The 22,154-nt window shown below is 40.8% G+C and overlaps 1 protein-coding gene across 1 annotated transcript in view; it reads left to right on the forward strand.

Moving 5' to 3' along the window:
• The first annotated feature begins 6,937 nt into the window (after positions 1–6,937).
• Positions 6,938–22,154, forward strand: part of TMTC2 (transmembrane O-mannosyltransferase targeting cadherins 2) — a 247,617-nt gene continuing 232,400 nt past the window's right edge. Inside the window, exon 1 of the mRNA XM_069858349.1 lies at positions 6,938–7,041. Coding sequence (XP_069714450.1) covers positions 6,959–7,041 — 83 coding nt within the window. The 5' untranslated portion in view covers positions 6,938–6,958. The remainder of the gene's footprint in view (positions 7,042–22,154) is intronic.

Below are 22,154 nucleotides of genomic sequence, written 5' to 3' on the forward strand. Positions count from 1 at the left end.
TACATCTGAAGGACAAATGAAGTAGAAGTAGACAGATCTAGACTAAAATTAAACTGTCTTTCAACATCTGCATCACAGGGGAAATGTCGGCATCCTGAAAAGTTGAGGACTGATGGACAGTACGATGACTCACTTCTTTCTAAGGGAAGGAAGATGACAAGAAACAGATTTTCAGCTGTTGATGAAGCTTTTCCATCTACTGGGCAATACATCTGCCAAAAAAAGATGAGAGGCAGGATATGATATACCACTTGTACTCCCTTTCCTCCACCTGCATAAAATCCAGGCTATTTACCACAGATTTCTTGGTAATATTGCAAGCACCCATCTGTCAAGTAGGACTTTTCTTAGAATTAATGTCTTAGGCCAAATTAATCCCTGGGATAATTTCATTGTGTTTCACCTAAGGAAATATCAGTTACTGTGAATGGAAGGATGATCTCATGATGAAAGCAAATGAATGACTGGGAATCATGGCTGGGACCTCAAGTATGTTCCTCTTGTGCTACAAAATTCCCATACAATCTGGATAAACCAACATAAATGCCAATGTCCTTGATTTCCACCGGTGTAAAATGAGGTTAATTCAAATTTACTTCAGAGCCACTTTTAAAGGATGTGAATTTCTTTGAGCTGTTTTGATAAAAGGATCTACAAAAAAAGAAAACTGGTATTTGCTATTTTTATAAAGTTTGAAAAGACAAACAATAAAGAGGCTCATGTTCTGGGAGATGACAAATTGACATATCTGCAATTAGTAAGTTTACACTGTCAACTTACTCTGAACAAGAAGGATTAAAAACTCTTTTTGATCTCACTTTGAGCTGTCTCAAAGGACAAGGGACATAAATATGTAAAGTAGACTAGGATTAGTCTAGAATGGATTAACATTAAGAAAATAATCCTCGAAATTTCAGAAGACACTGAAAACTACCTTTAGCTGTGCCATTGCTGTTTTACTTTGAGCAGTAATGAGCATACTACCAGAAACCAGTAAATGACTCAAAAGCATCCTGCAGGAAAACAATTTACAAAGGCTAAAGTATAGAAAACTGGAGCATCCTTCTGAGATCTGAGATGCATCATTATTTCCTGCTGAACATGAGTGAAGAGGACACAAATAGTCAGTTTTATAGATATTCCTCAATGGCAAGGCTCAGCCCTTCCCTGATGATGGAATTTGCAGAGGACAGCAAGACTATTATGGAGACAACTGAAGTCCTGTTTAGGAAAAAAATTCCAATTTTCCAATTAAATATCTGGAGTTTTTTAATAACAGGGGAGTAGAACCTAATCCGAACATTTTATTCTTGACTACAAAAGAACATTAAACCACAGCTTGCAAAAATGGTGTAAATACATGTCAGATTTCATTCAAGAATTTATTTACAAGGAATTACTGCCTTTTCCTTAAAATTTTTTATCTGTGATCATGTTTTGAAGGTTGGTGACTATATAAATTAATTTGCCTTCATAAAAGTAATAAGCTAGGCAGGAGCTCCCTTAGCCTTCATTACAAATGATCTATGAGTTCAAGTTCTTTATCAGAGCCATCAAGGTTCACAATCTGCCCTTTTTTTCCTGATTTGGAGTAGTCATCTGATTCCAAATTGCACGAATGTTACCTGAATATCCTGATTGCCAGCGTAGAAATAATTACTCTTGTGTACAATCAATAAATGAATATTATATTAAAATGGAATAGTTTGGATGGGAAAGCATCCTGTCACAGTCTGCCCGATATTGGTGCATTAACTTCAGAGTTATGACATTTCAGCTCAAAACTATTCTCCAGACTAGTTCTATATCTTGTATCCTTGCTTCAGGCTCCAGTTGAAAGGGAATCATCTGTGTGTTGTTTTGCATACTCTTGTCACAGGTCTCAGAGGCACTGAGAGGCAAGAAAAGGCTTGTTTTGGTAACAATGATAGGGCTTCAGGATGTGCTAAAGCTTTAAGCAACAAACACATAATGTCTTTTTTCGGGTAGTTCTGAAAACATCAAGTGACAATCTACATGCATAGGGACTTCAACTGTGTAAAATTAGGTACTTTGAAACTTTAGGTTGTCTGATGTCAGCTGAACACAAAAACCACACTGGCACCTAGATCTAAGGCATAGAAGAATTCCCTGAAGAATGAGATAGCCAACTCCCTTCAAGGATTTATATTTTAGTCCTAAAAGTTTCCATAAAAAAATGTAATAATTCTTAATCACTGTGATTTGGAATAATCACCTTCCTTGAGATATGCTCACCTGTGAGTTACACAAATGCTCCTGCATGTTACATGCATACAAGAAACTTCCCTATCTTTTTTCTTCCTAGACAGAGTCTGCATTATTAGATTAGGTCAAGCTAAAAATGCATTAGTTTTCTCTTTTTCTCTCTCCAGCTCTGCAGCAATACTCTAGCTCCACTGACTGATCTAAAGTAGGAACTGGTGCCTCCTGGAAATGTACTTCCTTTGGAAATGCGTTCAGTTAAAATCTCTTCCAAGTACTGATGCAAGTCCTGCGTGTGCTTGGTTATTCTGTGTGTGTTTACTTTTTGCTGTCCTATGTCATGCAGATTTCCATAAGATCTTACTGTTTTGCAGTTGCAACTCAGTTTTACTTTGGTTGTCATTGCTGATGTTATTATTATCATAGCACTAGCAAAGTAAAAATGAAAGAAAAAACAATTTCTTAGAGAAAGCAGAAGTGCTGGTCTCTTCTGAGAATTAATATGATCTTGTCAGCATGACAGAAAAACAACAGCTTAGATCCTTGTCCACAAAATCAAACAACTTTACCTATATGAATCAGTGTGTAATTCTGAAAGATGCACTTGGCTACAACATTTCTCTCTATCCCACTTTCTCCAGTTTTGATAAAGTAAGGTCACTTGTTTACGTATGTATGCAACTAAACTGATTTCCTTCGTCAGATAACACCAGCTTATGCTTGACTGCTAACAACAGCAGCTGTGGGGGAGTTTTGAAATGCTCCAAAGTTTACATTTCTGAGGCTCATTAAGTCACATCTTTGGATTTAATTTAGGCTGCTCAAAATTATGCATAATATGTTATGACATTTATTTGATGGTATCTGAGCATAAGAACTGACAAAAAAAAATCCCACTTGATTATTCCTAGTAATACTTAATATCCAGTTTCCTCATTCTAATAAAAAAAAATCCCAGCAGTTTTCAGGGGGTTAGCCTTTCTTTTCTCAGATGCTTTGAGGAAGTTGGCACAAATATTTTCTACAAGCTCCAGCAAATGAACCTGGTGTAGTGAAATTGAAGTGTCTAATCTAATCTGTTGAGGGATCTGTACCACATGCATTACGCTGACATTTAAGGTCTCATAGTCAGTGACCAGTTAACCAAATCTGTCACTGTGACAGGCAAGTATTTCTACATGCTGTGCCACAACTTAATCTTTCAGGCACAGTTTAGGTGAAGCATATTGTAGCACAGTAAATCAGAGTCTATAATGTTTTTAATGAAGAAATCCCAGGTGGGTATTAAAACAGATAGCTTTAGATTGCCATATTTGCAAAAAAGCATATGAATGGCTACTAAGCTATACCTAATAGCTTAGGCTACTAAGCTATACCTAATGTATCAGCTATTGGTCTGTGTAATGCTAGTTATCTTTACAATTACTGTTATTATTTGTTGCTACAACCTTCCACTTCTTCCCTTTTCCCTGATACCAGCCTGTGACAATGACTTTCTGGAAGTGAAGGTTATTTTGGAAATAGCTGCTAAGTGACATATCTGAACTTCCAAATTACGTCTTTTGATACCTTGTGATTACTGTACGTCACAGTGTAAATCCGGTATGAGTCAGAATGTTATCTGACATCTCTTGATGATATAGTAAAACATAATGGTGTTCACAGCTTCAGTGCATTTATTACTTTTAACTAGCTGAAGGACAGAAGGAATTCCCCTAACAGACTTGATTTCTTCCCTCTTGTTTTCTTCTGCAGTGCTTTTTGCTAAAGAAAGACAATAATTTTTACATTTAACTTGTCTCCAGGTTTCTGCAGTGACTCTTCAGCTGCTCCCCCCAGCTTGGCCTGGCATGCGGGGCCCCGGAGCTGACAGGTGGAGTTGTATGTGCACACATTGCCACCTGTTTTTCCTACAAGACAGGTTTTTTTTCCATCAGAGAAAGCTCTTTCCATTGGGAAGACACATCCTTTGTCTACACACAGAAACATTTCTGCAAGATTCGCAAAAGTTTACAGACTCCTGTAAGCACAGCTAAATCGACTTGGACAGGCTAGTGGAGCCCTAATGCTACCTCCAGCCACCCCAGAGCACTGGGAATGTTCAGAGGAGCAGGCACGTTCTGCACTGTCTACACATTTCATCCCACTCTTTCTCGAAATTTGGTTTTATTAGCCAGTGTCCAACTGTGTTAAACTTTTTCCCTGGAGGATTTGTTTTATTTCTAAAGCTTTTCTGCCAGTTCTTATCTACCCTAGCCAGTAGTCCTGCCTCTCTGAAGAAAATGCACTTATGGTTTTGATGGAGAGCAAGAGACTATTGCCACTGTGACTCAGCAGCAATTATACTGCTTTTTATGCAGTTTATTAGGATGTTCCAGAGCAGGAGATGTGCAAACCTAGTGAGTAAGCTCAGCAATCCCACTCCAGCAAGGACTAAGTCACGATGATTGGGATCTTGGCAGCAAGTACAGAAACACATTGAGAACTAGTGTTCAAAAGTAAGGATTAGAGTTCTTCTGACAAAGCAAACCAAATCTTTAAAATCTAGGTTACTACTGCTTCAGGCTGAAAAGTTTAATGCCAGATCAATGTGATCCACTAATGGGTTCAATAAGGTGTCTCAAAGCTTCAATATTCTGAACAAAATGCACCCTCCCCCATGTCTGCAATTACTGCCATTGGTGGTGATAATACACACCCTGAATCTAAGTACAAACAGCTGAGATGTTTGTGACACTTGGGGCAGACTTCGCAGGAGCATTTTAAGCATTGCTTGAAAGAGGTCTTAATGCACTTAGTATATTTTGAGGTTGCAAAGAACAGCATTAAATAATCACACAGGAGAGAAAGAAAACTTGTTAAAAGCTCCCCGATTTATTAGACACAGCTTGATATACAGAATCCCATTCTTCTGGGAGAGCATGATGTGCCACTTGATGGAAATCATGAGGAAACAGTTATAGAAATGGCTGGCTAGCAGAAAAAGGAGGCAACATTAAAAATGCTCTCTTAAAAATGGAAACTATCAGCTTGATGGAACTAAACTCTTGCCATAACTTCATGCTTCTGTATCCCATGAACTCATGAAGATGGTTTCAGTGCACTGAAATCTCTCACAGCTGGGTTTCCTACCCCAAGCCATTTATTTGTCTCATCCAAACTGCACAGCTCAGGCAATGCCCACCTCACCGCTCCTGGCAGCCCCTTGCCCTGAGGGAGCCCCGGTTTGCAGCACTCCCTGCCTCGGGGAGTGTGTGGAGTTGTTTCCAGTTCCTTCTCTGCCAGTTTTCAGTGTTTTACTTTGGTTTTGCTTAACTGCTGAGCTGAGTGAGGAGCTCCCTGTGATGTCCACTTTGACAGTGAGGGGAATACCAGGCTCAGGGCAAGTGGGAGCACATACCCCCTACTTTGGCATTCTAACCCAAACTGTACGAGCCTTCTCTTTCCTACTACTGAGTTTCCATCCGAACTATGCTGGGAAAAATGTAAAAAGAAGGAAAGTGGCGGGGAGGTGGGGGGGTGGGTGTAGGTGAATGGGATATGAGGGGAAAGATGGGAAAGGGAAGAAGAAGGGGAAGAAAACAAAGGGTATGTGAAAAAGATAGAAAAAGGAAAAAAGAGAGAAGGAAGGGGAGAAGGAAGGGAGGAGAGAAGGGAGAAGGAGAGTAAGGAGGAAGGAGAGAAAGAAGGAGAGAAGGAAGGAGGGAGAGAAAGAAGGAAGGAGGGAAAAGAGGGAAGGAAGGAGCGAAGGAGAGGAACAATGAAGGAGAGAAAGAAGGAAGAAGGAAGGAGAGAAGGAGAGGACGGAGAAAGGAGAGAAAGGAAGGAGAGAAAGAAGGAAGGAGAGAAGGAGAGGACGGAGGAAGGAGAGAAAGAAGGAGAGAAAGGAGGAGGGAGAGAAAGAAGGAAGGAGGGAAAAGAGGGAAGGAAGGAGTGAAGGAGAGGAAGAATGAAGGAGAGAAAGAAGGAAGAAGGAAGGAGAGAAGGAGAGGACGGAGAAAGGAGAGAAAGGAAGGAGAGAAAGAAGGAAGGAGAGAAGGAGAGGACGGAGGAAGGAGAGAAAGAAGGAGAGAAAGGAGGAGGGAGAGAAAGAAGGAAGGAGGGAAAAGAGGGAAGGAAGGAGTGAAGGAGAGGAAGAATGAAGGAGAGGAAGAAGGAAGGAAGGAGAGAAGGAGAGGACGGAGGAAGGAAAGAAAGGAAGGAGACAAAGAAGGAAGGAGAGAAAGAAGGAAGGAGGGAAAAGAGGGAAGGAAGGAGTGAAGGAAGGAGAGGAAGAATGAAGGAATGAAGGAAAGAAGGAAGAAGGAGAGAAGGAGAGGACGGAGGAAGGAGAGAAAGTAAAGAGAGAAAGAAGGAAGGAAGGTGAGAGGGAAGGAAAGAGAGGAGTCAGAAAGACTAAAGGCAAACGCAAGACGAAGGCAAACGCAACCCCCTGGCTCCGCCGAGCTGCTCCGGGGCAGCGGCCGCCGCGGCGCGAGCCCGGGGCGGGGCGGGGCGGGGCGGTGCCGCGCGCAGGCGCGCTGGGAGCCGGGGCGCCCCACGCGGGTGCTCGCAGAGCCTCGGCGCGGGGCCGGGAGGGAGGCGGGCGCCGCAGCGGCCGCGCCGCGCGAGGAGGGCGGGAGGCGCCGCTCGCCCCGCGGCCATGGGGTAGCGGGCGGCGGAGCGGCGAGCGGGGAGCCGCCGGGCGGGGTGTGGGGGCGCTGCCCCGGTGCGAGCGGCGGCGGGCGGCGGAGAGATGATCGCGGAGTCGTTGAGCGGCGCCCTGGGGCTCGCCCTGTATCTCAACACCCTGGGCGCCGACTTCTGCTACGATGACAGGTAGGGGCGGCGGGTTCGGCGGGGGCTGCCCGCCTCCGCCCCGGCTGCGCTTCCCCGCTCGGGGCGGCGGCGGCGGCTCCCGGCGCTTCGACAGCCCTTCCCCGCTGTAGCTCGCGTGTCCCGGGCTGGGGGTGGGCTCGGGGTTCGCGGCCGGGATGCTCCCAGCCTGCTCCCAAAGTACCTGCCGGGAGCGCTCAGGGGAAGATCCCGGTTTGCGCCTTTCCCCGGAGCCTCAATCCCATCGTAGTTAAAGCGGATGCGTAATTAAAAGGTGTCGGGGAGAGCGGCGCGCCTGGCTAAACTTATTACCCGTCCTGGGGTGTTTCACGCTCCGCTGGAATGAAACCATCCGGAAAGCGAGCGCGGATTGACTTGAGCAGCTTTTCTTCTCCTCGGTGGCGAGGAACCGTGTCCCCTGGGTGCGGGTGGCGTGCGGGGACAGCCCGGGTCAGAGAATCCGAACAGTTTGGGTCGGAAGGGACCTTAAAGATCGCCCAGTTCCAACCCCTCTGCCGTGGGCAGGGACATCCCGCTGGATCAGGCTGCCGAGAGTCCCTCCGGGTGCGGGTCCCTGCTGCGTGGCTCCGGTTCGCAGCCGGTTCTCCGAGCAGGGTTAGCGCCTCGGAGCTTTTTGTTGGAGGAGGAACGCGAGGAAACACGGTGAGGTGGGATAGGGGATGCGCCCGAGCGCATCGAGGAGGTGTCCCAGGATGAGCTGTATCTGGCGCTGTGATGGGGTGTGAAAGGGTCCATTGTGTCTTTGCTAAGGCGTTTGCCTTGGGAAATAACCTGCCTGTCCCGGAGTCAGTTACTAAACTTGGAATTTTCTCCCCACTTATGCCGTATTAAGGTGCACCTGCCGTGTTTAAGGATCTGTCGCGACTTCCAGACTAAAACACCTCCCTCTCTCCCTCCCTTTTTCAAGGGTTTGTACTATTAAACATATTAGACTCGAAGTAAATGCCAAGTGCTAGTCCCGGTCCAGGTCTCCGGCTGGGAACAGTCTCGGCTGCAGAATGTGGCGATTCAGGCTTCGGTCCTTCAGGTCATTTATATGCACTAGAAGCCCTGGGAAGCAATTAAGTGTTTTTAGCTTTCTGTGAGCCTTCCAATGATTTTTTTTTTTTAAATTCTGTTTTAACATTTCAAAACTTCATTCACAAGCAGTAAAGGGAAAAAAAATATGCTGTTATCCTGCAATGCAAGCGCTGAATTGGATCAATAGCAAACAGTGAATGTTTTGACACACTGACAGTATTTTAAACCCGCTTGTTATAGTCAGGAACTGCTGGAGTTGTGGAGTATTTATGTAATCCTAAGTAACATATGTTGCAATATTTAGGCAAACCCGGGTTGCCTGAGGACATGCTAATAAGCCTGTCCTGCAGACCAGTTCAAATTGACTGGGCATAGAAAGCAGTTTGAAGTACTACCTGGTGGTTTTGGTCTGGAGGTCAAGGTTACTCATGATCTTGCCCGAGTGTACTTTAATGCAGTTAAAAAATAGTGATATTTGAGTGTCATCTTGGAAAGGGTGGAAAAGATAATCGTGCTCTTGCTTTGCTAGTGTTAATCCCAGACTATTTAAAAGGTGTTCTAAAGCACTGCTTTGTTTATGTCTTTATCTTCTCACTGAAGGACTTCTCATTCTAACTGAGATTTAGGCATTCACTGAAAGCCAGTCAATGGCATTTCTGTACGCAAGGTCATCTAATTAGGATGTTTTTCAACTGCAGCACTGGAAGAGGCAAGGCAGAAATGGCTGTTGCGTGCTAGTAATTGTTGAACTAGAAAGGGTTATCTATTCAAAGAGGCAGGCTTTCAGACCCAAAGTATTCTTTTAACAGTAATCACAGAATCTTGCTGCCCGGCAGGAGCTGGCTTGAAACATAACACTAGAAAAGGAGGTCGATGCTGGAGCTGCAGGACATAGCCCTCCATGTGGGAGATGGATCATGCTACTAACTTTAAGTGAATCAAGATTGTGCATTTAAGCTGTGAACCTGCAATGTTTTGTTTCAGGAGGACAGCATATTGCCATAGCTTTTTCTGCTCCCTTTGTCATTATACTGAAATTACATCAGACTGTTCGCTTTTTAATATAGTGATCAAGCTTACTGTATAAAGGGTGTCTGTAATTGCTTTCTGTATTTTTTTTTTATGTGGGTTGGTTAAGATTAAGTGGCATCGTAAAAACTTCTTATAGCAAAATCAATTTCCCAATGGTAAAGCTTAATATTTTAGTGGCTGCACGGCACCAAACCAAAGACTGTATGGACAGTAATGTAACAAACTTGCTTGTAGTCTGGGCTTTATGACTCTGTATCAAAGGGTTCAATATTTTATTTCCCACCATTCACCCAATTAAACTGAAATTGAATGAATTTACAGCCTGAGGAAGTTGAGTAAGCAAATGTATAAGTTCTTACTTTTTGTTATTAGTCTGCCCAACTTGTTTCTTTCAGGCTGGACCAATATGTGGCATGTACATAGTCAGTGCAAATGTGATCTTTTTGATCAATTGACTTATTGATTACTCCAAATGAAAATGACAGCCTCTAAACCCCAAGGCCAGTGTAAAGAAGAAACATTGCTTTTTTTTTTTTCTGTAGTCCTAGAAAACATGAGCTTTTGTCACCCTGCTATTGCAATTCTCACGAATAGCTGGCATGTTTCTTAGTTACATGTGTAGATTGTTAGGGGGAGAATTTTTTTCTCTGACTCAAACCCTCCTTGTTCATGTACAAACAAATATAGTTTTTTTTTTCATTCTTCTAGCTTTTGTTTTATTTCAGGCTGGATGCAGCATGCAATAACCTGAAAGAAGATATGAATGTGCAAAGAAAGGGGGAAATATTTAGATGTTGCTCAAATGCTACAGAGAATTCACAGTCCTTGTTTATAAAGGTTTATTTTTTGCTGATCAGTATTGTCTTGGAACTAATAACAAGGGGTAGGGAGAAATGCAGTTGCCATTTCTGCAGATGTATTGAAGGTCTTGCTTGTTGCACTGTGTTAAATCCAGCTTCTTGCCTGATTAAGAGGGGCTAATCTCTGCACATGCAGTTCTTGTTTCATGCTAATATCTACCAGTGTTACAGGAGGGAAACCCATTGCTGCAATTAGGCTTACACACCCGTGTAATTATTTTTCCCTCCTATTTAAGCCCCTCTGAAAGTCAGCAATTTGACCTGTGGGTGCCTTCCATTGAAGTTGTAGTCCTTCATGTGACCTGTGCTAAATAAAACAGGTCACTGTTGGTTTATAGCTGGAGTGTGGAAGAGTTAGTGCTCTGCATATCCAAGATCATGCATTGCTACAGGGAACACATCAAATTGAACTTATCCATTGAGGTGTTCCTTCCTTCTACCAAATGTCAAAAGAAAGTCAGATTTTAAGGAGAGTATTAGTAGGAATCTTTAACCTTGAGTGATGTATTTTCTCTGTGGCACATTGACAAAAATTGATGCTCTAGAAAATGCATACAGATTTGTTTGTTTGTGTAGCACTCTAATATGAGATTTAGTAGCACTGATGAACTTTAGCTTGTGCTGCATTTTATTTAGCAGGCTTGAATGAGGCAGCCTTGCTGATGGTGGAAAATATCCAACAGCTTTGTTTCAATGTTGCAGAGCAAGATTGCAAATTGCTTTGAAGAAATCCTGGTAAATGCCTTCACCCTGTAGTGTCAGACTTGCATCATTTAAAAATAAACTGAGCCTTTACACATTCGACAGTACCTCTTTTGGGCCTGCCACATGAGATTTAATCTAGCAAGTGACCCAAATACATGCACTAGAAGAACAAGTGTAAGTACACTGGGGAAAATTACTTGCCATCTGTCTCCTTGTTGTGTGTGTATATATTTGATTATTAATTTACATCTGTGATTTTTATGGCCCCTTTTTGTCATCTACTCTCAAATTTTCAGCTCCAAATGCACCTTTCCAGTAGCTTTTGGTATATCCAGTTTGCAGGTTGCTGCAGTCTTCTGAATTCCAGCAGTGAAGCTGGTGGTGGGGACACGTATGGAGAAGGGGACTTGTATATGTTCTTCCAAGTGTTTTTCCTTTGCGCCTCCTGTTGCGTCTTGTGTGTGCGCTAATTTCAAACCACCATAAAGAGCATTTGTGTATGAAACAGGGACCTTAACATGTTGATAAAGACCGACATAACCTGCAGAAGGTACCTCAATAACTAAGGCTACGTAGTAGTGGGTTATTGACCAAACAAGCCATTAAGTGATTATCTAATACAATCCTGGCATGATAATGTTTTATTAATGTGATAGCCTTTCCCTTTTAGAATGCTGAATATCATCTAAAAATGTATTTGGCTTTTGACTTAAAAAGCATTTCTGCATTAAAAATTTCTGTTGAATGAAACACTTTGATCAGAATGTAAAATCTTAGTTTCATGAAAATAGTGTGGTTTTTTTTTTCCCCCCTGTTGCAGTGGAGATGCTGTAGTGTGGAGTTTTTTGGAAGCAAAAAAGAAATTATGTCCCCGCAGGCTTTATTTTAAGATTCTTGTTGCATGCATAACACCAACATAAACCAAGTTACTTTTGGTAGCTGGTACAGAGAATAAATTTATGACTGTTAGCAAGTGGAGAGTCTCCCTGAGTCACTGACGGGATGCGCCTCAGCTGCAGGAAGTTCTTCCAGCATACAATGGAGTTACAAATTCAAATGATCTACTTTCTCCAGCATCTCCCATATGTATTCCAGCTGCACTTCTGAATCCTTTGTTTGCCAGAGTGAAAGTCACTCAAAAGTCTCAGAAGTCTCTCAACTCAATTTGTTAACCATCTGATAGCTGCAGGAGTACTGAATTGGAGCTCCTTTGCTTCCCTCATCTGGAAGTTTGCGCTTCCCTCATTGTTGGCTACTAGGATTTTTTCTTTTTTTCTTTCTTTTTTTTTTCTTCTTTCTGTAAAGCTGACTGAAGTGATCTTTGCTGTTTGCTTAAGGAATTTCTTTCTTAAGCGGAAATATTCTATGCTGAAGCTGTAGATGCAAGCCTGCTGGCAACTTGTGGTGAAAGTTGCTCCAAATATACAGTTGGAGAAACAGACACAATCTGAAGACAGAGATGCTTATTCTTACTTATGTAAAAGCGAATCTGTTCTTTGGGCCAATGTTTATGGTTAGATTTTCTCATTTTTATTTCTAAATATTTTATGGGCTTTACACAACTTTTGGGTTAACTTTTGGTTTTTGAAAAAGAAACCTTTTTGAAAAAGAAACCTTTTTAAACTATCCATTTCCTTGAATGCTTTTTTTTTTCATCCTTAGTTTTTGTTCCAAATGGTTGTTTCAAAGCTGGAAGCTTTTATCTGGAGAACTGAATGTTATGCTGGAAGTTCTTTGTTCTATGACACTTCAGCCTTCAGGTTTTTAAATTAATTTTGGAATTTCTTAATTGTGGAATCCTATTGGTGGCCTTTGAACTCCCTGTGCTTTCCCACTTGGGGTGACTGATCTTACAAACATTCCTTATCTTCCAGGTTATTTAAGTCAGGGTAGCAGCAGGATTTCATTTCACTTCTTCTAGATCAGGTGCTTAGGTTGTATTCCCACAGTCTCAGGATAGTCCTGTAGATTTGAGATATTTCTGTTGTTGTTGATGTTTGCACAGATGGTCCCTCCCCAATAAGGAGAGGGTGTAAATCCTATAATTTCTTCCCTGGTTTCACTCTCTGCAGAATTCCATACCAAACCATTTTTCCGTGAAGGTCAGCCTGCTGCTGAATGAAACTGAAAGAGACAGAGGAAATTTGTTTTGGAGTCACACCCTAAATATTACTTAATATGTTGACTTTACTACTCAGTTTGCTACTTCAAGACAGTTGAAATGTCTTGCAGATCTGCGAGTGGCTCTTAATAGGCATCTCCAAAGGCAGCGAGCTCTTTGGCTTTATCTTTGGAGGATGTTTCTGCCTAGCACAGATTGCTGCTGTTCTTGTATGACGACATACTGTGAAAAAAAGAAACATGCTGAATCACTGGGGTGACAGGTAGGGATCACGTAATCTGTAAGTTTCTTTTTCACTTTGAGGAATAAGAAAGGCAGTAAATCAAACCATTTGAAGCTGATGAAACTTGGCCACTCACTCTCTGTGACTGAGAATGGCTAGTTGATGTGCTCTGATGCTTTGCCACCTCAGATGTTCCTGTCCTTGTTAAGCTTCATGAGGAAGAAAAAGTGCCTCCCTTGAATACTAATCCTTGCATTCCCTAGGACACTGTGAATTACTCTCTTAGTCTTCATTGTCCTGTTGTCTTTAGGAGGAGATTTTTCAAGAATAGTGGGAGGTTTCAAGTGGAGGCAAGTAATACTCATTTACTATCTTCATATCCCTTCTTTCCATAATCTCTTCCTCTTTTTTAATTACTGTTTATTGTATTGGAAATACTGTTCTTTCAGCATAAGGTGTTTTGTCTTTTATGTATTAATTATTAGATTTTTTTCAGTGGTTTATTCAAATGGCCCACATTCATACTTCAAAAACTGTTAAAAATCAGGGTAACCTCTAAAACACATGTAGGTGTATATGCCATCACTGCAGTAAACAGATTTTTTTGTTGTTGTTGTATGCCTAGAGCTTGAGACTGAGTCTTTTCTGGCATCTTGTCTTCCAGTATAGTGCTGAACAGGCTTGCCATTATTTTTTCACAAAGGCTTCTTAATTTATTTGCAGAGCTGACTGTGAACTCCCTCTGCGTACTTCCTTCTCTCCAGGAGTTAAGCACATTGGCCTTAGTAGTGCTCCCAGTCCCAGCTGGCCCAGGAAGCCAGAGACTGACAGGTAATTGAATGAGGATTTTCCACATGATGGTACAGACCATTACTGCTAGATTACTGGACTGGTCTCTGGCATCCCCTATTATTCACTGACCTGTCAGTAGACCAAAAAACCCCTGTTCTGACCTCTGACCCATGGTTCAAGGGAGGACAATTTTTTTCTGAATTTAGCATCCTGTTTCCAAGATGGGTTTTTCTGAACTTAGCACTACTCTGGGCTATTTTGCTAATGAGAGGATTGTTTGAGTTTTTAACTCCTATGTGTTTTATTCAGCTAGTCCAGTATTAGTTGAGAGGAACAACAGAGTAATTGGTAGCAGAACTATTGCTATAAATTTTCTGCCAGTGCCTGGATGGTGTTTTCATGCAGCTTGGTAATTTGCGTACTTAAATCCTAAAAAAGGACTTGAACTCTTGAAACAGGGTCACGATTCAGTGACCAAAATTGTCATGGAAACAAACTCACTCAGCAGCAGCTTAACCCATTCCTAGATCTTTGTTCTGCCTCCCCTTTGCACCCCTGTGGCTTTTTGCATATAACAGTTAATAACTGATGCTGGGCCCAGGACCCTGGCTCCAGCATTCCACTTATCCATCCTTGCTGCAGAATGACCTGCACCCTCTGTGTAGGACACGCTCCTGGTAGGAGACTAATTTTTGAACCATCTCAAAGACCTAAATAAAAGGTAGATATGTGCAAGTGTTTGTCTGCAGTCCCACCTTAGGGGTAGCATTTGATTTCCATTTGTAGCGTTTCCACTTACTTGGTTATCTGCTCTGAATGAGTGTGAGTTTGTTTTTTAATTGCTTTTCTGAGACTTTACTTTCCCTTTGGTCCAGGGGAATATAACTCTGAGTTGAATGTCTCTCTCCCTTAATCAGATATTTTTCTTTAGGAGGCAGTGGCTGACTAAGTGTGTAGGCTCCCAGCATCTTGGTGCATCAGGAGTGGCTTTATAGGATCCAGCCTCCAACTTCTATGTGGTAATGTGTCTCAGTGGCTGCTGTTTAAAATAGCTCTTAGCTTTTCCTCAGTAAGCTGTTGAAGCTGGTAATGATTATTTACTTTTGTTTTAAAAACCCCAGCATGTACAAGTTCTGTTATAATGAGTAAAGCACTAAGAAATGCTCTTCAACTGAAAATAATCTCCTTAAGTTGATGTTGTCAGAGGTTTTAAGGTGGCAGAATTACATAGTAGGGGAACTCCCCCTCCCCGCCCCCCCAAAAAAAAAAGCAGTAGATGATATGCATTATAAAGATTTTTAAGAGTTAGCACTGGTACCCAGAAGATAACCTGTCTGTACACAGGAGTTGGCCAAGCACCGCATTGTGGAGTATTACAGTTCAAATCAAGCTCCAAAATCCCCCACCCAGTACCAAACTGTTTTTATCAAAGAGCCCCTTGATGTTCATCCATATTCCAGTTGGAGGTGAAAGACTTAACAAGGAGCAAAGCTCCTGTGTAAAATCGATCAGTGTGCTGAAGTGGCCTCTAGTAGGTAGGCAGAGGTGGTCTGCACCTGCCATCATTTAGGGTCTAACTATTCACAGTGTATCTGGTCTCTATTTTTGACAATGAGTTGTGAGGTGATTCCTGTCCCTGCCTTCCAGCTCAGGGTGTTTGCCTGAAGTGTAGCTTAGCATACTCAGCATTCAAGCCACTGTAAGTGAGGATGCAAGCTGTTCAATTTAAATTCTTAATATATTCATGCCTGTATATTTGACAGGCTTTTAGTAGTCGTTTTGAAATGAAAGGTGCAGTTTGGTGGATTATAAAGTAATAGGTCAGTGTCTTGGAGGCAGCATTAGGAGAGCTAGAACTCCTAATCCAGAATAACTTTTTTTTCTGCAAATGATTAATTTGTTCCAGGTCTCTAACATGAAACCTTCAAGTGGGAGTTAATTTTGAAAATCAGCCTTTTGTAGGGCTTTTGACTTTGGTGTCTTGTGTGGATTGGTTCCATTGTTTTCAGAGTGTTTTTGATGGTGGGCTGTTGAGAGGGCACAGGAGGGTCTTGCTGCCCAATGTGCCAGGGAGCACATCAAGTAACGCACTGAAAAGTCTGTTTTTTAAAGCACACGGTGCCTGTGCCTGTATAGGCTATTTAGTACTGTGTGGTTTCTCTTCTGCAGACTGCTCCTGTCAGTGCTTCTAGCCTTTGTGCAGTACTGTAGCACTACGGTGATAAAGGAATGTTCCTTTTTTTTTATAGCCTGACAACATTCCTGAGTTGGCATCAATTATGTTTGGCTAGCTTCTCTAAGTGGACTTGTACTGGATTACTTTGAGATAAGGATAAAGTCCAGATAGAAATTCAGATGAGATGCTTGCAGTTACTTCTGGCCACTAGAGTAGCTTTTCTAACCAGAATAACACTGGAGATTTTTCTTACTGAAGTGGAAGAAGCCCATGCTGCCTTGAGTGTGACTCTGGGTGTAAAAATGCTCTTGTAGCTTTTATTCTGTAGGTTATGAGCCTTCTGGTATATACTCTTTTTTCATGCTTCATACACTTTTTAAAATAGGTTTTTTTCTTTTCAAATATGTTTGAAGGAATGTAGTGCCTTACCATTTCCTCTTATTTCCAACAGTTATGTGGAGATGAAGGTGCTGTCATGCATTCTGTTATATTTAATACTGTATCTATTTGATTGGACTGTTTAGTGCGGCAACAGAATTGATTGTTTTCATTATTTTAATAACAAGATAAAGAAGAAATTACTCTCAGAAGTGAAGCAGTATCTTAAGAAGCCTTATTTTGTGTGTTGTACGTCAGCCTTCTGGATACCACTAAAACAAGAAAAAGATTTATGCCTTGGATTAAGCCTCTCTGTTGGCTTGGCTGTCCTTGTTGGTGCCAGAATTTCTTTGATGAATCACCTTAGGTGACTCTGTGAAATAATTAGTGAAATTTCATTTAGAAGTTTGATTTGTGGTTCCCTAGCAAGGTCACTCTTGTTCTGCCATCCTTTCTTTGGCCTTACATGCCTCTTCCCAACTCCTGTGCCAAAAAGAAACACTGTACAGTTCCTGGGAAGATATTTCTAGGTATGGTATGCATCTAGCTAGATATTCATTTCAGTAAATCTTAGATTATAACAAGAATTTCCTTGTAATAAATTGAATTAAGCTTCACTCTGTATGCTAAATTTTCTTCAATTTCACTTATACCTGAGGTAACTTTTCAATGTAGTTTGTTTATTTTCAGGAGGAAAAGGTGGTTTGGTCTTGTGAAATTAATGCTAGTTGCAGAAGAAAGGTGTCTCTTTTAATTAGTTATTTGTAATTAATCTTCTGATCCTTTACATTTTTATGATTAAAGCAGAGGAAAACTTAGGCTTTTTAAAAACACTTTGATCTGAATTAAGGTTCCAGTGCCAAAAAAAATAATTTAAATGCTGCATGGCTGTATAAATGAAGCTTGCTGGAAGAAAAAGTGCTAAGAGAATAATGAAAAAGTAATCAAATTAAAAGAAGAGACAAACATTTTGGTGTGTAGCAGCTTTCACTTTGTATCACAAACAGGTCTTTATAGCTTCTTTGTAACACCATTTTACTTGAATAAATTTTCTATTTGTGTGAAAAGACATAGCTGTATGTTCTATTCCATTTCACAGTACATTACTCATGTCTTGTATGTAAATGACTTGGCTTGTTAAAAATGTTAGTTTTTCTCTTTAATAAACATCATGCTTCTGGAGAGTCCTCAAGATGCACTTTTTTTAGAAGACAAAAGACTTAAGTATGGGGAAAGTTCACAAAGAAAATGGTTCCTCACGTTATTTGCCTCATGCTAAAAAAGCAAAATCCGCGCTGCATCATCCCAGAGTATGGTCTACACCGCTGTTCGCTGCCAGACACGTTCATGCTCTTCCTGGGCTTTGAAATGATAGCAGAAATCAGCTCTGCATAGCTTCAGCTAGTGTTATGGAGATGGTTGTGGTGATGTGGCTTGTGGATTATCACTGGCAGGTGGAGCCTGAGATGAAAGCCTCTCCACACGAATGAATGGCTGTGTCTGGATGTGCCCCGAGCTACCGTGCAAGTCATTACATCTCGTACTGCTTCTGCATCCTCTTTCCCGGTTCCTGCTCTTAATGTGATTGCGAGATTTTGGCAGCTGAAATCACATCTTTAGTAGGTCTGTTGCGCTGCTTGGTTCAGCATGACTCGAGCCTTGATAAGGGCATCTGGCTATTTTAAAATGGTACCTCAGGCTTAAAGAAGTTTAGTGGAAATTTATATGCTTTCCGCTTCCCATAGAATTGCTAGATGCTGTTTATCCAGAGCAGGTTGGCCATGGTTTCTCTTGAGTGTGATCTGCTGTTTTGTTTTGTTTTTTTTTTTTTAATTAAAAGTCTCACTAACTGTGTTTTGTTGAATGAGTGGGTTCGTATGCATTCAAAAGAGAACCTTGAATTGCTCTGATTTGTGATGGGTTTGGGTATCGGGAGATGCCTGACTGATACAGCATTAAAACCAAAAGGAAGGGTTAAACATCCAGGGAGCAGGATGTCATTTGGTCCTCTGGAATTTAGAGCCTGCTTTGAGCACTTGACAAAGAAAATAATGTAAGAGTATTATTAAAAAAGGTGATGTTCATAACCAAACAAAACTGATTTGCTGAGGTAAAGTAAACCTGTGAGAGATTTTGTAGGAAACTGTTTTCCTCTAGGGGACAGTCAGCTCTTTTTTTTTATTTCCTAAATGTTCCAGTTTCAATCTATGTGTACGTTCCTTTCTGAAAACAATTAAAGGCCTCCTTATTTGGGGCTGGGATCATGTCTGGTGAAGTGAGGAAAGGATCCTGCAAAGAAGAAAGGCTTTAAACAATAATGGCTTTCACCTGGTTGTGTACTGCACACCTAATCTGCTGGTTTGTAATACTGTTAAGTATTAATATGTGGTACTTGACTCTTGAAAAATGATAAAAATATTGACTGTGTAAGAATACCTGTAGTAATTTCTCCATCTGACACTAAGATATGGGTTCAACCTACTGTAATTCTGAGCTGTTGACTTGATATGTATGAAAATCAGCTGGTTTTACAGGAGGAGAAATGGTTTGTTGCTCTGTATGCAGCTGTAGATCCCTGTGCTCCTTGGGGATAGTACTGGAGAAAGGGTCTTGTCTAAGCAGGAAAATGGGATAGTACAGGTCTGCAGATACCACGGTAATAAGTATGATATGGATATCTTGAAAGGCTCTCATGTAGTGGCTTAAAGCATGGTACCACCCTGTTGTGCAGTTTCCAGAAATCACATGCCATGTGTGATATTTTAATCTACCAAATTGGATGAGTGTTTGCCTTGTTCTGAACATCTTGCAGGCTGAAATTTGTAGATTTTGTTGAGACTCCCTGTATAGTAAGTTATTACAGGCAAGGAGTTTCAGTTTATGCTTGCTTTATGTTAATGATGTTAATGCTAATTGTTAATGATGTGAAAAAGGGTGTGAGCTTATTTTACTGCAAAGTGGTTTAAATTTCAATTTCCCACTGTTGAATCCTAATGTTATCAATAAGTAGAATTATTGTAAAGCTTGAAAACAAACAACTGACACACAGGTAAATGTAATTATGGAAAAGATTGCAGGATTCCAGGATAAAGGATATCTTGTTAATGCCTATGCTTTATTCTTTCTGTAAATATTTAACAAAAAATCTAAATGACATGGATGAGAAATCTCAGTAATGGATGGGATTAAAATCAGTTTACTGAAATTTTATTTCCTTTTAGTCTAATGTAGTTTAAACAATTCTGCCTAAAATTATAAATTTGACTGGGGAAGGGTGTAAGGGCATCTGTTCTTTGTGTAGAACAGTGGGAATGATCGCTGAATGTTTTTGCTTGAATGAGGTCACTGAGAGCATTTTATTTTGCACACCTCTTTCAGGCTAAGAAATCGTGGGGAAATGTGTGTAGAGTATGGAAATGCAGATTTATAGCAGAATATGAAGTATTACGTAAGTGACTGAAAACATACTAGTGAATGGGGAATATTTGTTTTCCATCCTTATTTTTCATGGACTGAAATCTTGTAGGGATGTGAGATGGCAGAGCACAGTCCTGTTAAGGAAGAGCAGTTATAGTGATAATTCTTAGCTTCAATCTGAAATCGTACCACTTAGTCCTTCAGCACGAGTAAGTGAGCACACTTGTAGAATAATCTACTGAAAGACAACTCATCGTAAGGCTTTGTTTTGTATTGTAAAATGCAAAAGAACCCTGTTCTCAACAGGATAGTTGTGTTTGGTAGGCATATTTAATTGCACATGTGATAACAGACATAATTTTTCATTTTATCTGTACTTGCAGTGCTATCTTATGTTTGCACCGGCAATGCAGGTCATGGGGGGAGTGCAGGGATGGACCCTGCAATCAGTGAATCTTCCAACAGAGTGATTAAATTAGTATCAAATTATGCCCTCAGGAATTTATAACCTTGTAAGTATTGTAAGCAGTATGGTAATCATAGAAAGCAAGTTGTTTTTTGTATTCAAAGAGTGTTTTTTTAGTCATTGTTCTGAATTTCAGCAGGAACTCTTTGTGCAGTGATAACTTATACAATTATACTTTCTGCAGCAAAGAATCTCTGACTTTGCAACTTCTGGGTTTCCTTCTTTTTTTCTGCTGAAGGTTAGAAGTTAGGTACTTGGGTCACCTTAAACTACCCATGCTGAATAAAACTAAGTGATGAAACAAGTGCAGAGATTGTTTCAGCTGTTGCTTCAGGAACTGAATAAAACTTGATTTAACTGAATTCAGTTTAGATTGGTTGAATATTGCTACAATTGTAATTAAAGGAAGAAAACTGCGGCTAACTAATCTGTTTTTCTGTATGTTTCTTGTACCTGCCTGAAATTTATTCTTTTTTGAAGTACAAATGAACAAGTGAACTCTTCAGCTAAGCAAAGTCAGTGTTTGTGCTGAGATGATTATGCATTAACCGTTTCATGCTTATTGGAATGTAAAAAATGAGCAGATCAGAGAGGATGAATAGCCTGCTTAGTAATAGCCAAGAAGGAGGACAAATAAGATCTAATAATCTGCATTAGTGCTGATCTGTTTATTGTGTTCTAACTTAGCTAAGGTCAAAATAGAAGCAAATGATTTTGTAGATTCTACATGCCAGTAAGAGATAAAATAGCAATGTGTGCCTTGGCTTTGCAGCTAAGCCATCAATTTTACAAACACTTGGGCATGTGCTGAGCTTTTCAAATGTAAATAGACCCATTAGATAAAATGTGGTCCAACTGGAGTCAGTGGTGAAACCAGTGGCAATTTAAATAAGGCTTGAGTTTCATAAATGAGTTCAGTGAGACAACTTGTATACATAAAGTTAAACGCATGGTTAAGTGTTTGCAGGATAGAGGGCCTGCAAGGATATGAGAATAAGGGCCTGGTGATGCAGTTTGAAGTCTAACCCGACTTGCTGTTTCAAGAGGAAGAGCCACAGTGAGGAAGTAGATGAACCTTTTGGGCATAAACAAACACGAAGTATATAAAATATCATAAATAGCTACAATTCACAAAATGCTTGATTGGTCCCAAATAATGAAGCAGTGAAAATGTCTGTGGGATGTGCTTGTTCTTTTAATATATTTTTATTTTATATTTTTTGGCACAAATGCACATAAGAAATTACTATCATTATCATGGTTCGTTATTCAGAAGAACTTAGGAGTGGTAGATGCCATCTTTTGGAAGGAGTATTTGAGATAGAAGTTACAGGCCAGCCTCTCGGCCTCCACAATCTACTACTCAATCATAGAAGTCGTGCAATATTTGATAATTCTGTCAACTCTTGTAATCATCATGTATATTGACTACTTAATTTTCTATCACATTTGGTAAAGAAACACTGTGGGTATTCCCATAATTGTGATGTGTCTCACCATCTGAGGATCTCCCCTCCAGATGTTTCACTGATTTGCAAATTTGATTTGGAGCTGCTTGTGCAGCATAACACCTGTCACATACACTAGCAGATCTCTGTTCCTCTCTTTGTGCAGAATGTCTTTGCAGAGCCTAGTTTCATGTTTCTTGGCGTGAAATATTATTTGAACGACTGTCCCCTTAATCCTTTGAGATTTAGATAAGTGCAATTTCCCATTTTTTTTGAGGGAATCCTAATTTACATTTCAGAACACATACACGCAACCAAGCAATTAGCATGAAGCCCTATGGCAGCCTGACAGTGCTTTGTGCCTATGGAAACAGTTACACAATCGTGCATGTGCAGATAATGTTATCAGGTGCCCTTTGTGCATGCTCACTGGCTCTACCTGGAGCATACTAAAAA

This window comes from Phaenicophaeus curvirostris, chromosome 1, assembly GCF_032191515.1.
Source record: "Phaenicophaeus curvirostris isolate KB17595 chromosome 1, BPBGC_Pcur_1.0, whole genome shotgun sequence".
Lineage (NCBI taxonomy): Eukaryota > Metazoa > Chordata > Aves > Cuculiformes > Cuculidae > Phaenicophaeus > Phaenicophaeus curvirostris.